Source organism: Pieris brassicae, chromosome Z (genome assembly GCF_905147105.1).
Source record: "Pieris brassicae chromosome Z, ilPieBrab1.1, whole genome shotgun sequence".
Lineage (NCBI taxonomy): Eukaryota > Metazoa > Arthropoda > Insecta > Lepidoptera > Pieridae > Pieris > Pieris brassicae.
In genome coordinates, this window is record NC_059680.1 from 6,314,691 (window position 1) to 6,332,324 (window position 17,634).

General features: G+C 34.8%; 2 protein-coding genes across 2 annotated transcripts in view; both read right to left on the bottom strand.

Annotated features, from left to right (window-relative positions):
* Positions 1–1,259: 1,259 nt before the first annotated feature.
* On the bottom strand, positions 1,260–6,982 carry LOC123718785. The gene is made up of 7 exons (XM_045675573.1): positions 6,847–6,982; positions 5,225–5,377; positions 4,021–4,151; positions 3,162–3,417; positions 2,576–2,760; positions 2,181–2,382; positions 1,260–1,393 (listed from the first exon to the last, which is right to left on the bottom strand). The coding sequence occupies exons 1-7, from the start codon at positions 6,980–6,982 to the stop codon at positions 1,272–1,274; spliced, it is 1,185 nt and encodes a 394-aa protein (XP_045531529.1). The 3' UTR covers positions 1,260–1,271.
* Positions 6,983–11,783: 4,801 nt separating this feature from the next.
* The window catches only part of LOC123718875 (dendritic arbor reduction protein 1-like), a 48,378-nt gene continuing 42,527 nt past the window's right edge, over positions 11,784–17,634 (bottom strand). The window contains exons 3-8 of the mRNA XM_045675825.1: positions 14,624–15,058; positions 14,150–14,251; positions 13,697–13,862; positions 12,515–12,574; positions 12,053–12,291; positions 11,784–11,885 (exon numbers count right to left, since the gene is read on the bottom strand). Of these exons, the coding sequence (XP_045531781.1) occupies positions 12,101–12,291; positions 12,515–12,574; positions 13,697–13,862; positions 14,150–14,251; positions 14,624–15,058 (954 nt within the window). The 3' untranslated portion in view covers positions 11,784–11,885; positions 12,053–12,100. The remainder of the gene's footprint in view (positions 11,886–12,052; positions 12,292–12,514; positions 12,575–13,696; positions 13,863–14,149; positions 14,252–14,623; positions 15,059–17,634) is intronic.

Below are 17,634 nucleotides of genomic sequence, written 5' to 3' on the forward strand. Positions count from 1 at the left end.
TGAAAGTTTTAAAATTAGTTTACGATTTGCTTACCAAGCCAATTTTCTGATGAAAACAATAAGCAAGTTAAAGTAGTAATTAATAAGTGACGTCGATGTTTTGCTTAATTTTAAAAATGTCCCATGTCCACTTGTTGTAAATCCCGGATGTATTTTTGTATACTTATTAGGTACGTGCCTGCTTCCACTCTCCAGGGTAGGATTCCACCACTTTGTAATATAAGATGTGAATTGCTCATTTTAGTCTGTGTTCTTACAAACATTAAAACAAAAATGTTTAAGCTAAACCAACCCATAAATGTCTATACAATAAAACACAAGCGTAAAATTAATGTAAAGAGTCCATCTGCACATGCCGCAGTGTTATACTAAAGATGTAAACATTTTTGCAATCCCCAATATACCACGTATATGTTGAAGATGAAAGAGTTGTTCTCCTTTATCCTGAGACTGATGCTTACACTGTATCTAAGTTGTTAACTGGCAGAAATGAAAAGCAGTCGTATTCTGACCACCTATTAGCCGAGTTAACCCATGGCTATAATGTTGGTGGATTAATGAAGCAATTAGGTACATACACTTTACCAAAGTAAGAATTTATTTATCGATAGACTTGTGTTGATTGACAGTACTTGGAATCAAATCAAAGGAATATTTGCTGATAGCAGACTACTATGCATAACATAAGTTGTTTTACAGAATAGATTTTCACACTTTAGGCGCCATCAAAAAGGTATTCCATGTTGGTATCTATCAACAATTGAAGCTTTGCATTAACAATAGTTTTCTCAAAGTAAACCTATAAGTATGTTAAATATCGAAAGACAAAATGTCTAATCTCGAATGTCGCATCCGAAATACCTTTGTAGTAGGAAAATGTATATTCTGTCAACCGAAACTTACTATTTCCTAATTTACGTATTTTAATTTGCACTAGGTACTCGTTATTACTATGTGTATACCTTTCTACAAACGCTAAAATGTGTTTTAAGTGAAATGTTAAACATCTTAAAATAGGTTTAATCTTTTTTATTAGTCAAAAAGTAAATTACAATTTTAATTAATCACAATTTCCTTTTCAAGTTAGTCGTAACAAATTCAAATTGCCTGAACTTTGGTATTTTTATTTCTAAATTATGGACTTTTACAAAGTTTCTAAGATCTTCGTCGAAACATAACATTTCAAAAATATGTGAAATCCCCATTGTATTTTTAAATTAAAATAAAATAATAATAGTCTTAAATAAAATAATAAATTCTAAATGTGAAGCTTAGCAGGCGGTTTGTGAGTATCTTATTGAGAAACCTCTATTGGCGATGTCGGGTGGTGTAGCGCCCACTGCACCTTCATTAGCATTGGTAACGACGTAAAACACGAAAGGCTTAAGCGTCGCTGTAACAAATATTCTCAATTAGTTTTTTCGTATGGTATATTTTTAATTATACAGATAATGGAATATATTATATAGTGCTAGTTCGTAGATAATTAATCAATTTAAATATAAATCCTTTTTTAATAATATAAAAGTAAATTTAGCCAGTGGTGTTAGAACTGTTCACGAGATCTCCTTTTTTATTTAATTCATAGAGATATACAGGGTTATTGAATAACAAAAAAATTCTGCTTCCTTTGTGATCAATTAGAACAAGATATTTTTCAGTTTCTTAGAATTAAGTTAAGCAGTTGTTAAGCATTGTTTAAGAGCTAAGCACATTTATTTTTAAAATCATCTGCAAGCCAACCTTTATAAAGTTGTGTGTGTTTAAGACAATTTATTGGAAATAAAACGTTTTTTTTAAATAATTTCGTTATTCTGACTTATAAACAAGAAAAAATTGGATTTAAATTGATACTTTTACTGTAAAATTTTTGATTTATTTTGAAAAAAGCTAAAAAAAATAGTATAATACGGGTAGAAATCCCAAATAACCACCCTTATCACCGTTTAACGGAAAGACATCGAATTACCTTATTAATTAATAATAACCGTGCATATTATAGTATATGATCAGACAATTGTGCCTTCCACACGTTACGTCTAAAATAAGACCGTTCCCTCACAATGTCTTCCTTCACGTACGAACAAGTATTATTTGTGTTAAGTGCATTGGAAAGCAGACGGTCGAACGCACGGCCCTATGACTGAAAATCGTTTTACTGAAATGACATTTGAACTTACATGTAACTGGAACAAAGCCGAGACCACAAAAGCGGTCTACTCCTACAGGCAAATTTGTAGCGGTATTAATTGGGTTAGGTATGACCACGAAGTCCGTAGTGCATGCCAGGCCGTTAACTGCACCGACCGGGGTTCCTAACACAGTGTTATCCGCTCCCTCCACATCACCCGTCACCGTGAATGAGAAAATATCCCCTCCCGTCTGTAATTTAAAAACTCCTTATAGTAATCTAATATATACGACGCGACCGGCAAGCCTAAACTGCCCTCTTGTGAACCAAACAAATTTAAATGCTACATATGACGACTGCAGTAGAAAACTAAGGGATTAAATTTATCTATAACTTGAACAATTTATCGAGATTTAAAGCCAGTATTTTAATAGTGAATCTTACTTGTGCATATTGAATTCCACAAAATCCTGCTTCCATTCTTATACAAATACCATAATTGGTATTTGCGATTTGTCGCGTTCCCGTTACGAAGGAGCCACTGAGCACCGCGTTTGCTGGCGTTCCATAGTTAAAACTTGTTATCGTTCCAGTGCTGCCTGTATAATATTGGAGGCAACCGTTTGGCGCTGAAATATAACATATGTGTTGTATATACCAAGGCATATCGATAACTAGTTGCGGTATTGTTTGTTAATTTTATACCGAAATATCATGGGTATTTTATTTGATAAATAGAACCACGTAGACTTTATATCTATACGATATTTATAAAATAATTTAAGATTTAAAATTGAATTTCAAAGTAATAATAAAATAATTGTTTCGCATTCGAAACTACAAAGGACTGATGAATATAACGATAATGATTAGTGGAACATATAAAGTAGCTGCCCCTTGCCCCCTTCATGGACTTCGACCAGTTAAACTCACTCACTCAGTTATTGAATAACCCCAAACGAGTATTGACCTAAAAATGAGAACCTTTCAATAAAGCGAGACCACACGTTTATTATTTGAAAAGGTCTACCTAATCCTGGACAATCACAGCCAAGTTGTGTTAATCTCATATTCCATCGTCTACCAAATGTAGTGGCAAGAGTTGCTGCTACGGTGATAGTAATTGCCGCGTTCCCGTTAAAGTCAACGAAGATGGTTTGCCCAGTATTGTCCCCACATAACACAGGCACTTGAGTGTTTCCTCCTGTTATCGTCAGTGAGTCCACGCTACAAACACCATCACCATTCGGCTGTGCCAGGACGAGGTCGAGGAAATCAATTCGGAGCTAAAAGTAAGAGGCGTTAGTTGGACTTTAGAAAAGTATTACAATTTTTAAATAGTTTAATTTTTTAAATGTGCTTAGACTGCGATTGAAGTGTATAAGGGCGCATTGAGATTTGCCGCAACGTGCTGCGTGGCAGTACTGCGGCCGCACTGCTGCCGCTAAGTTTAAGAATCGTAGTGTAGAACATATTTTCACAGACAAACACTGCTCTTAGTATTACTATTAAAACGAAAAAGGATTTTGGGTAAAAACCAAAATAATTAACCGAAGAAAACGTTGCATTTATTTTGTATAACTCAACAAACTGACTTTGCTAAAGTAAAAAACGACAGTGAAAAACAATTCTACGAATTACTTCCTCTTTTAGAACATTATATTAGAGAATAAAATACAATCTTCAAAAATACTATATGTGCCAAAGAGAGAAATTTAATAACACTACAGGAATGTAAAAATTGCCATCAAATTCCTAATATAATCCTTTTATTTTTGTTTATTGTTGGTGTTTGATATTCAGAGTTACATAGTATTTGCACACGTTTACACGCCCATCCGAGCAACTGGGCTTATGTTACACTAGCTTACCTTAAACTACTAACTTACCTGGCATATCATATTGTTACAGCGATTCACAATAAGGTTACATGCCTGTCCACCTGCAAAGGCTGCGGGGTAGCCAGGACTTGTGAAGTATGTATTGTTCACATTTGTAGTAGATCCACAACTTCTCGACACTGTAAGTACGTATTCAAATGTCTTTATAGCAACTGACCTTCTTGTACTCGTAATTGCACTTAAGAAAACAATGAACATGAAATATATTGTAAACTCTATATAATGACGAAGGGACTGTGTATTTTATGGCTTTAGAGAGTTGTCGTTAAATGGAGAAAAGAAAAACGTATAGATATCCATGACTCCTACTTATTAGTCATGGTCAAAAACAGTCTACACGTGCAAGCAATCCTAATTTGTAAACATTACAACGAATTTCTTAGATAGTTCGTATGCATGATGCCGATTGTCGAGTTTATTGCGGGCTAGGATAATAAAAACGTATACAGCTGCATGGTTTTTACTAATTCTAGCAACTTAAAAAGTAATTTATTACTCAATTGTTGTCGTTATTGACAGTGGGTTTAATGCCACGTAGAGTGTGTGGAAGACAAATAAACCAACCAAAGCCAATTGATTTCGACGCTTTAGGGATTTTGTTGTTAAATGGAGAGACGTTACATGGAGTTTATAGTGTATATAGATTGCGACACGCGGCTTTCTGACTTGCAAGCAAGGGAGAATATAACGTAAGATATACAAGCACAAATCAGTGAACAAATATAACAAGGTAAACCTTAAAAATAATGACAAAGTTACAATCGATGTCGAATCAATTTGTATGAAGCACTGCTAAAATAAACGAAATGATTTAAATAAGATTTTACTTAAACATTTTACTCGGATTATTATTATATCTACACGACTCTTTCAAACATGGCGCATATAAAGTAACGAAAATCGGTAAATAATGATTTGTCAATATTCAAACTGAGGAATGTTAGCCTATTCAAGCGTGCTACTCACTCAACCCTTATAACCTACTTGTCTCTAAGAAATAAAATTAATTAATGAAACAATCTACGACAGAATTCTCTATAGAATTTGTAGCGCCACTGAGTGATTTATTTACTATGAATAAAACCGTCATCTTTGCAAAACTTATTAATCATAGAGTCTAAAAATGATAATGCTTTATTAATCACAGTGCACAGCTGATATAAGCCAGGCCTAGATTACGAAGTCTCCTTACCTACACAACACCTTCCTCGTCGTGCTGCACAAGTCCCAGTTATAGTTCCATTGAGATTGTTGCATTCGCGTCTAGCTAGGCACGTTCCATTCATAGTATTTGTACTCGAACAATCAGAATTAGCAAATCTGACGATACTTATAAATGGAAACACTGAAAAAGAACGATTAAACGCGTGCTATTTAATTTTAACCCATTTTATTATACTTGTTGCACCTTTAGTATTTTTTAGGAATAAGGGGGGTTTTCTCAATAATAAATAAATTAATAAAGTTAGTATAAATAGGCTGTATGTCGCTTTACCATAGGACATACAAATGTGATCACGAGTGCGGCTCTCGCGTTGATTACAAGTGGTAAAAACATTAATAAAAATAAACAAGTCAACATAAAAGGATACTACCAAACTATTCGTGTTTACTACAAACTCCTAAGCGAAATTGGAGAAATATTACTAAATAAATTAAAAACTCTTGTTAAACGTAAATTAATCGATGAAGCTTTTTTTATTGATTGACAAATGATAATCGTAACGTAATCCTTGCGATTGATTTGCTCCAATTAAAATATTTATGGATGCTAGCCTTACAAACGAAAGAGTGGCGGAGAGTTTCTTGCCCGCTCTACGCCATTGACTTGCGAACTGGTAGTAAATGTAAATTTAGAATCAATTTAACATATGTCTCTCAGACACACATGTCTCTCAGACACAAGGTCACCCTGTACAAGGCCTGCATCCGACCGTGCATGACATACGCTAGCGTAGTCTTTGCGCATTGTGCCCCCTCCTATATACACCGGCTACAGGTGCTTCAGTCGCGATTCACGAGAATCGCGACCGGTGCGCCCTTCTATGTGAGAAACGTCGATCTCCACCATGACATGGAGCTCCCTACCATAGCCCAATGGATGAAGTTGGCGTCCACACGCCACTTTGACAAGGCTAAACACCATCCCAATCCGCTGGTGCGTAATAGCATCAACTATTACCCCTTCCCGACAAAAAAGGCTCGTAGGAGGCCCCGACACATACTAACGGATCCGGACGATCCAATTACTGTAGCAAACAATAAATTAAATGCCGCCCGCGCGGCCAATAATAAAAATAGCCAATCACAGATTAGGGTAAAAAACCGCCTTCACCGGGGACCTTTACTTCGCACTTCGCTCACTACAGTGAGCTTCCGTCCTGCCCTTCAGGCGATTGACCGCCCCGCGACGGCCCAAGCCGAGGTTAGAGTCTCACAGGAGACGCCCTTGCGCTAGCCGCGGGATAAAACGCCATTCTGGCCGAGCTACGCTCGCCAAAACAGCCCGAGCTGAGCTGTAAAGGCCCTTAAGGCCAACAGCGAGATTCCTTTCTCAAAAAAAAAAAAAAAAAAACAATTTAACATCTTTTCTGGTGACGTTCATATGTGTACTTGTTTACCTATACGAATAAAGTTATTTTGAGGATGAAAATAAAAAACAACTTTGTCTAATACAAAAATCTAAATATATGTTTCATAAGATCATTAATTTAATTTAATGGCCATAAAATTTAATAGTATTATAAAATTAACAGTCGAACAAAGTTTCAATTAACCAAACCCTTACAAACTGTAGCGCCAAGCATTACTTACAAATCTTTCCTTTTCTATCTTCTCCAATATCATCTATTAGAGCGTCATCATCATTGTCAAAATTCGTTTCGTAGGTTGTTGCCGCCGCCGCCACCAGTACCGACACCACTGACAACCACCACAATTTATTGGTCATTTTGAACTGCTGTCAAAACTACACTGTCTTTATCTATACGAAATGAGAGCGTTTCTAATAAGTCACCTTATATAAAGTGTTATAACGGTTACCTATTTGAACAAACCATTACTGTACCGTTTTTCATTTAGCACATTTGTGATATGCGATACTTCTGTTACCGTTGATTAGCAGCTAACGACTTAGTTGTATACTTATGACCGAAATTCAATAAATACCGGCCGAGTGTCTTAATTGATATATCACTTCGAGTAATACGTATCATTTCAGTCTAATAGCGTTATCGTTGTGATAAAAAGAGGCGGGATACTTTCAATAAAAGAGTGCAACAGCGATGTCTATGTCTATTTAGATGTTAAGGGTACTAGAATTGTAAATGTTCCCATTTTCGTAGTAGTACAAATCGCGCACATAGACATTTGATGTAATGTGTTGAGAAACTATTATTATTTGTTGCTGTTCTTTTTTTTCCTTCAACTATTTACAATCAGCCTCTTGGCTTTTATCGGAGCTTATTTGTTGCTGCGTCTTTCAACTACAGATATATTAAATCTTGCAATCTCTCTCATTCAAAATCCTGGATAGGAATGATAACTTAAGGCAACCAAGATTATATAACTGGATTATTTCTGATCATAGCAAGGACAAGACAAGAAAATGAGTCGAATTAAAAAATGTCTTTGATTGGGCCAGAATTGAATCTAAACATTGTTGGAATTAATTCAACCGCATATTGATATCATAGACAAAATGCTGCCGCAGTTGCATGAACGTAATTAATAAAACCGCCATCAATGACCGTGTACGGCGCATGAATTGCCACCAATAAAAATTCTTATCATTGAAATGCAAAAAGAATGGATTGATTAGGTTTATAAACGAAAATTTAATATTTATTAAGGATTCAAATTGCAAGAGATGAAAATTGAAAAATAATACAACAATCATATTTTAAGTGTCTATAATAAATTTGTTTTGTGAAGTTGCAATTACATATTATACAATTAAAATTATGAGTTTTTTAAAAATGAACTTTCTTATGTTTACTATACAGCACATTTTCGCAAAACTACTTAAACATTTTTAATTGGTTTCGAGACGAGACTAACCATTAACCTAAGGTCTAAAAATTAAGATGTATTATTTACATTAAGAGATGGCATTTTATATCTAACTAGGTAACTATCGTAGTTCCTCATAATGCATTACCAAAAGCCAATTTTGTCACTATTAAGTCATCTTGACTTATCACCCCTTTATGGGGCCAGTACATCATAAGCCTTAATCGCGTTCGATCTTGAGCTTCGCGATTTTCCTTGCTCCAAGTCTTTTCGGCTTCTTGTAAAGTAACCTTTATAACAGTATACATACCCAAATCGCTCTTCGGAGCTGAATCTATAAATTAATTTGAAGAAATAAAGGTTAAAGGAAGCGCTAAAAGCAAAACTTCATGTACATGATAGCAAAACATTATGACCCGTTATTTTTAGATAAATTATTTTTGGCCTGGTAGGTACTTATGCACCTTCATGATTCTGTATCGTTAGTAGCGATTCGTAAATTATTAACATAACTAACTGGACGTTTTAAGTGCTTTCCAGTAATTATGCTCAGTGAGACTGCGATTAACGACATCTATTGCCGTAGAGTTATTTGTAAAAGTATCAATAAGTTCTAGTCTTTATTTTGTGGCACGAAATTAATCTCTATTGGAGTTATGGGGTCACATTCCTATGCAAGTCTAGTCTAGTGCTTTCGGCTTTTGGCATTCATACTGTAAGATCCAATTTGTTAAAGTTATTTATCTTATTAATATTGAAAATATAAAATAACACCTCGGTACCGGGTGTAAAGAGACCTCATCGAATAAAAAAATATATGTTTATACGTAGAATTCTAGAGAAAGTATATTTTACTATATCAAAAATTAAAAATATTACAAATTCATATTCCACATATAAACATTAACTGGTTTTCGAAAGCGGTCTAACTACACCCTGTATATGAACTTAAATATAAAAGAATAAAAAACTTTTCATTGGTAATAAATTATCTGACTTAGTCATACATAACTAATCATAAACTTAAATAAAACATGAAACCAAACATAATCTTTCTTAAATTTAATCAAAGGTACGAAATTATGTAACAGGAAAAACCTGTAAATAACTTATAGCTATCAATTGATAATCCTAGTCTCTTCATACATTGTTCTAGTTCATACATTTCCACTTCATAAAGGAAGAATCCTGAATTTTGAAAAACTGTAACGTAATCTTACAATAAAATAAAGTTTATTAAAGCATGTAAAAAATTTTCAAAAATTATCAGTAAATTTCAAGTTCCGCTAATTTGTCTTACGCTTAGTATGGCAATTCCTGATTTATGGCAAACTAATTTGGCTTTAAGACTATCTACAATATCTACAATTGATGAAATTTTCTCAAACAGAACTTCCTTTAATTACCGTAAAATTCTTCAATACCGAACTTTTTAATATATATATGAAGCAATCATAAATCAGGCAATGTGTTGTGAAAGAAGTCACGTGTTTCCTATGTGGGAATAAGATGAGATAATCTTTATTTATAAGAATAAATACCTAGAGGTATTAGTAATTTGGTTATAATGCGAATTTTTATCTAGATTAGTGGGAGGCCCTGCTCTGTGATGTCATACGTTGGAACCCCTTGCACCAATAATATTTTTTGTTCATACGGTGAAGGAAAAAGGTCTTAGCCAACAACGGCGTAAGCTCAGAGCTCCGATCAACATGCCTATAAAATGATCAAAATAAAAAGATATCTATAGATAGATAGGAATCCGAGGCAAAATACCAAGGGTAGCGTATGGTTATCCGTGTGCTACACGGAAGATTAAATTTTTACTCAAGGTTATGTTTTGTATACAGTACTTAAGGCTAAAAGAGTCTGTCGTCAAAACTTTCGTAACATTTTATTCATATTTACGTTCACAGACGCGTCTAAACACGTGTTAATTAATTATAACCAATTGTTTTTTAGAATAAACTATGTTATTAATATAGGAACCGTAAATCAACTCTCATTAAATCTTTTATGAAATGTCAATAAAAACATTTATAAAACGAAGAATGTTGCTTACATTCGCAAGAAATAATTACGAGGATTTTATTATTTTTTATTGAATAAGTAAACTTTTATCTATTTTGATATGAATTAAACTTTCACAACACATTGTATGATAATGTGGACCTGTGTTATAAATATGCTTAATAAGACCTATTTAAATATATCCTAATATAAGGGCAAGGTAGAGAAGTAGAAATATGCACTTGCTTTATTCTAATTATGATTAATCTATACTAAATGCAAGAGAGATTGGCAAGTCATAAAATATTGTGAGTTATAGCAATGAACATTAATGCGTTCTTCCTTATTGCATACGTTTTTGTATAATTTTATTTAAAAAATCTGTTTATTGTTAAGGGATGTATAGATTGCTTTTTCCATATAAATAATCCTTTGCCCACGTGAATACAGAAGTGCGGTTTTATTTAAGGCTACTTAGCTAAAATATCGAAATATACTTCAAAACTATTGATTAATATTAATGAACTTAAGAAGGCATTAGTAAAGGCACTATATTCGCTCAAAATGGACATTAGTTTTTACTTGAAATCTATATACAATATTCTCTGGACGGACACAATAAGGATTTTTATTACTTAATTTAAATATATTTACGAATAATAAACACAAAATGTGCGCATGATGTAAGCATACAACGATGAATACTTTGATGAAGTGACTTGAAACAACTATTAAACTATTTTAACTTGTTGAATATCAAATCTGTTTTATAACAAGACTAGAAAGTGTGAGGAGAGCGAACACAACGACCTCGAGATTCATTTGGAGAATTCATATTTTTGATGAAAATTTTGTTTTCAAAAGGGTGATTAAAACAATAACCAGCGTTGGCTTCCTCAAATTAGTCCTGCTATAAGATGAGTGTAGCCAAGCTTATAAGTTTCTAAGAGATACAGTAATGATATTGTTTATGTTTTTTTTAATTGAAGAATGCTAGACTTGTTTAGGTCTCTGCAGGTCGTATATTCAACATCTCCTAGGTAATTATTAAATTGAATAAACACTTACAAACTATAACTACTGCCTAAAACCTATGCCAATAATATCTTGGATATTCAAATTCTCTTAAAAGTAATAAACTCAATAAATTAATCATATCTAATCAATACTAAAGTTACGGAGCGATAACAACATCAATGAAGATGTCGTGAGCAAATACCCTTAAGTAAGTTGTAGTACTTATTTAGTTTTTTGAAATATTTACATATATTAAGTAACTTAAAGCAGTGAATAAATTGGTCTTTGCAATATCTCCGCTAGATAAGTTTTATCTACATCGAAATTCAAATTGTATTGAACGAAATATTTCCTGAAAAACATTTTAATTTTGTTACTGAATAGCTGTGTAGCTAATGCTCATAATTATAATTTTAATACTAGCTGACATATCTAAGTAGTCAATTATTTCCTTACATCATAATAATCTTTAAACTGGCAATGGAATTATGAATTTTCAAAATTAAATTGCAGGTAACGTATCTTGGGTATCAAATCTGTAATCTAACCAACAATTATTTTCATGAAAACTACCTATGTATGAAAAACTTATGTGGAGAACGTCACACTGGTATATGCACAATTCTTATAATTATTAATTTTTAAGTACATTTTTGTACTTGAAAATAACGGAAAATCTTTCTTTTCACGATATAAGACCGACGAAGTGTAACTTTTGCAGGATATCCTTGTGTAGATCACAATACGCTGTAAAACGTGTCCAGCAGGCTAGAGTCTAAGTCAGATTCCAGAAAAAGATTTCCACTACAATCATCCTGAAACGAAAACAATTGACGTTATAAATAAAGTAACAGTCTTAACTACAGCATCAATCATAAGATAAACCTCGTGCTTGTATGTAATGATGTCATTAAATGTTTATTCCAGATTAGAATATAGAAATTGAATGAGAATATTGCACGTAAAAATTGTCAAAAATTACCTGAGGGATTTGAGGCGCCGGCGGCTGGTCCGGGCCTCTTCTTGCGTGTCATTTCGAGGTTTTTGGCAAGTGCCGCTTCATGTGAAGTGCGAGGTGGTCAGACCTGGCGAAGGACCTCTCGCAAACTGTACATTTGAACGGCTTGGCTCCCGTGTGCTTACGGTAGTGACGCGTCAATTCGTCTGAACGAGCGAACCTCCATTCGCACTCCGGCCATTGGCAAGTATAAGGTTTCTCTCCTGTTACATCGGAACATTTTAATTTATACTAGAATAGTGTATCATGTTATATGGAAAATAATCGCTAAGCCGGAAAATGCGACATTGCAAAATTGCATAATGGTAGCGCGGCTATTGCTGACGCCTGCCACGGATGTACATATATATATTCGCTTTTTAATATTCGCTGAGCCACAAGCACCGCTGTAATACATGGTATGAGACAATTCTATATTATAATTACCTGTATGTATTCTTTGATGAGCCTTTAGATGCGAACTCTTCGTGTAAACTTTCGTGCATCCTGAAACATGTATTTGTTTAAAACGTTAGTTGCAGGTTAGATAATAATCAAATAAAATAAATAAGGTAAGATAATAATCGTAATGTTCTTTGCCGAACAAAATATTTTGATAGTGAAATTTAAATTTCAAAGAAGCAACTGCCAACTGAGTATATAATTTTTATTAAGTTTCTAGATGATTTTTTTAAATATAAAAGACAAACGGGCAGGAGGCTCACCTGCTGTTGAGTCAAACCGCCACCCACGGACACTGACATTGTCAGAAGACTCGCAAGTGCGTTGACGGCTTTTTAAGAAAGAATTGGTACGCTCTTTTCTTGAAGGACCCAAGTCGAATTGGTTCGGAAATACTTCAGTGGGCAGCTGGTTCCACATAGTGGTGGTGCGCGACAAAAACTTATTTTACAATCGCTCAGTTATGGACTCGTCTGAATACTCTTCTTGCTAAATGCGGTAGAAGATGACGAGAGACCCCACATTTCTACGCAATGCCAATCAAAATCAAGCCGCTCGGGAAATTATTGGTCGTCGACGATTCGAATCACTTTTTGTTGAACACTGAAGGAGCTGGAGTACCCGCCCAGAGAGGTGAGAACATAAATTAATTTGAAGCCGAATATTCGCTTTATAGAGTCTCGCCTTCCCGAACATACGTGATAGCATCTTAGAGGCTAATAGAGCCTTCTCTTCTAAATGACCGCGAAACTGAACGTCATTCGATATGTCAACGCCCTGTATCCCAATGATAGCTGAGGCTTTATGAAGGATAGTGTTTTCAAAGAGAGGAGTAGCGACAAAGGGAGTTAAGTCCTTGGGGTTAAATTTCACTAGATGTAGTCTACCCCAGTCCGAGACTTCACGTCACAGAGTTTTGACTTGAGACACAAGTTTTTTTCCTGTTCTTATCGACAACTGCCCGAAAAATACCTGTCCAGTTTTATAGAGTAACAAGCTTCTAAAAGTGGTCTTAGTTAAATCACAATTTGATTTAAGTAATGCTTTTACTATGTATTTAAACTAGAATTCTGTTTTACATAGAGGAAATTACTGAAATGTTTATAGCTTTTTGTTAACAGCTAAAGGATGTAAAACGGTAATATATATTCATAATATTAAGGTTACCAAGGAAGTCGCAGTGATGAACTCTTCTCTTCTCCAACTCGGGATTGTTTCGTCTGTTATACTTCATAGAGTGGGACGGAGGCCCAAGTCTTGAGTGGTGAATTTGACCGTGTCCCAGAGGGGATGGTCCCAGTGGTTGTGGAGGCATTTGCATTTGTTGCATAGGCTGAAATTTAAAGGATACTATTAAAATCTTATCTTAATTATATTATTATTCTTTTAACATAAAATATAAATAAAGTTAATTAAAAAGTTTAATTTATAATGAAATAATCGTTTGAGAAATCGAAATTATTCATTTGTTTTTAAATAAGTAAGCCTTTTTGATTGACATTACAATTCCGATGACTTTCCTTTTCTTAGGAAATTAATTTTCTTTTTATTGGTCATAATTTGGTTTGATTCAAACTATCACTTCTCAATTGAGAGTAAAGAATACTTATGTGCTAATACCGGTTGATGATGCTGGACATGAGTTTGATGTTGATGCCCCAAAGGTGGTCGAAGCATAGGGGGCGGGTGGTAAGGTGGAGGCGGCGTTCGTCTTGGTCCACACTGTAATATATCGCATAACTTTACTATTAATGAATAATATATCTAAATTGTATTGTTTATGATAATTGTAAGGAAATGATTTTTTTTAAATAACTTGCAAAATAATGCGATAATCTATAGAAAACCTGATATTTCAACTGCTTACCCACTCCGTTTAACGTGTTCGGCCGTATCAGGGTCCTAGGGTTAATAAATATCAACTTATACGTCTATACAAAAGTCTATAAAAAAAATACCAATTATTCGCTAAGCAAAGATGGTACCACCTGTTGTGTAATCGCTAGCATCGCAGAGCTTAAATGAAAGTTCTAAATTTTAATAATGAACGAATGATTTGCCTCCATACAAAGAAGATGTCAGCTTTATTTTTACCTGCATAGAATTGCCAGGGCTGCCTTGGTCAGATCCGGGAGGTGTTAGCGGGGACATATAGACAAGTCGCGAAGGTGGATATTTTGAGAATGGTGTCGCTGGTTGCTGATGATGCTGCGCGGGCTGGGGTTGCGCGTACGTTGGCGGCGCAAGGAGCCTCTCCGTTTTGATTTCCAGCGGACTAAGAAGTGGAGTAGCGCATTCCTCAAGCAAAGCCTCATCTGTTTCCAGCTTGACGTGTGTTGCACCCAAAGGCGCGAGCATGTTTGCATTCTCAGGGTCAATATTCCTGATGGAAGATGCAATGTCTTCCCACAAGGCCGGCCGCAGGAAGGAATCATCGCGTGATGAAGTCCCGCCATCGAAAAGGTCCATGTGGGCGGACGCGATTGATGCGCCCTCTTGCTTGCAAAGAAGCGATTCGAGCTCGGAAGTCTGAAAATGATTACAACGCGTGTTAATAACTGAGTGTAATAATAATTCACACAATACAAAATCAATAAGCATTATTAAAATCTTATTCAAATGTAAACTTTCCTACATTATTTACATCGTGATTTATTCTAAGAAATACCACAAGAAATTTATTATGCAAATCCATTGATCACAAAGACCAATCCCACAGGGCAGTGTATTTCAAACAGACATTGCTTTGGCTTTTGAGTAAAATCTGCAGGTAGAGATCGTTAAGGGAGATATTGTTTCGATTGAAAATCTGTCGTAAGGTATGTCTAAATTGTTACTTATATTATTATGGTATCGTATACAGTTAAAGATTTAACTTTATTGAAAACATATACATTAAGTAGATCCTATACGCTTCCTACAAAACACTGTGTACAGCTTTTGTATGTCAGCATATTATTGAAGAAAGATAAAGTTTTGGGTGACCTTTCATTAGCAAAAGATCGATAACAGTGATTTACACATAGCTTTGAAATAGCGAACATGCTATTTTCAATTTCTCTGGCGGACTGAGTGAGCTTTCCATTAGCATACAATGAGCTAAGGCCCACGCAGGCTCACAGGTGACGTGCACGCATTATCATCAAACCGAACCAAAGATTATTGTTAACTTTGAACTTTTTATTCATGAAGCTTATTTGACTTTTGGTATCATCGTATTTAAATTCCAACTTTGATTTATGTTCTTATAATATCCCGCCATGAGTCACGGTGACACAAATGCTATAGATAAAGAAACGAGTATCTGCACAATGGTATTAGATCTTTTCCAATCTCAGTTCTTCTGTTTAATAGCCACTTTGAACACCTATTCCGCTGTTTTTGTATGAAATTTCGAAATAGTTCTCTTAACCGTAACGCTGATGTTGCAACCTTGGGATCGCGCGGAACAAAACGTCAACGTTAAAGTTGGGATCACAATCGCTACCTCTGTGCAGGCTTAAGAATCACACGCTTAAATATTTGTATTATTATTTACTTTCCGAAATAAATGGCAGTCTTGATTAGGTTTAAAACAAATTAATAGTTGAACACAATATTTATCTATATATTAAGCTTGAAGATTACATAAGTTGATCTTAAACCACTAAATATCTTTCTATATTAAATTGTGTAAATCATCAATTATGAAAGTAAGTCCTTTGTACGCCGCATAGCTATCGCTGACCGAATATCGTAATCAACAATCTAATAAGGTAAAATGCATACAAAATATCAGTGCAACCTGCAGTACGAATAACCCTTCGATGCCGAATGGAACCTCTTGGTAGGGAGTTTGTGTCGCAAGCGCGTCGTGGCCGGACTGCGCGCGAATTCCTTCCATGACCTTTGCGGATCGATTGCGCCAGAGCCTCCTCAAGCACGGCTAGACAAGCTTAAGCAATTGCAGATTAAACCGTGTTACAGATCGACTAGCGCTGCCCTGATAGCAGACGCCAAATTAATTTTAAGATGAGGTCACGTAATCGAGAAAAACAATCAATGTTGGTGGCTCAATGCTTACAAAATTTATGTGAGATGTATTTTATGCTTCGAGTAATTTATATCTAAATGAGATTATATATATATTTTCGTTTCTAGGCAAATTGCGTTGACATTTAAGTATAACAACTTATAGATAGAATCTGATTTTTTTTAAATGTACCAAATGAAGAGATTCGATTATCTATCTGGATGATTACGGCTATCTAGAACCTGTATTATGTGGAGTCGAATAGCTCTAACAGGTTCCTAACTTTAAGTTAAACGAGCGTGAATGTTTATGTCAGTAATAATTAGGACGGATAATAGACAGAGTGTAACTCCAGGAGTAGGTAGTAATTTTCTGCCCTAAGGAGAAAATAAATTAACTTTACTCTAGAAAGTAAAGATAATAATAGCAGTGAAATATTTTGAACTTTCACTCGATGGCTCTCAAAACTAATTTCTTCAATAGTGTTTTGTAAGTTAAGTGAAGTAATCAGTGTGAGTTGGTATATAAAATGTCGTATATTGAACGTCTTCTTTGGACTTGTTGAATAGACTTTTTTAACGAGAAGTGTTGCCATTTCACATCCCTGAGGTCATATGTTCGATTCCCGGCTGGACTTGGCCATTGGACTTTCTTCTTTCTATGTTCGCATTTAACATTCGCTCGAACGGCGAATTGTGAGGAAAGCGGCATGCCTTATACCTAAAGAGTCGAGTGCGTGTGTCAGGCACAGGAGACTGATCGCCTACTTGCCTATTGAAATCATGAAACAAATTCAGACCAAGACCTAAAAAGGTGGTTTGGTCGAGTAAGTCAGTCCAAAAAAATGAGGTGATTGACATTCTAAGCAATCTATTCTATGGACATGGAGACTATACGATCAGATTATTACCCATTCTACAAAAATAGAACCCAATTGTAAAACACATTAAACATAAATATAATAAATTTCAATAAACTCTATTGGATGTATCGCCTGTGTTATCATTATTGCGCTATAATAATATAGGAATCAAAATAAATAAGAGCAATGTTATCTACCCAATTACGATTGTGATTGGTTGATAGCACTGTA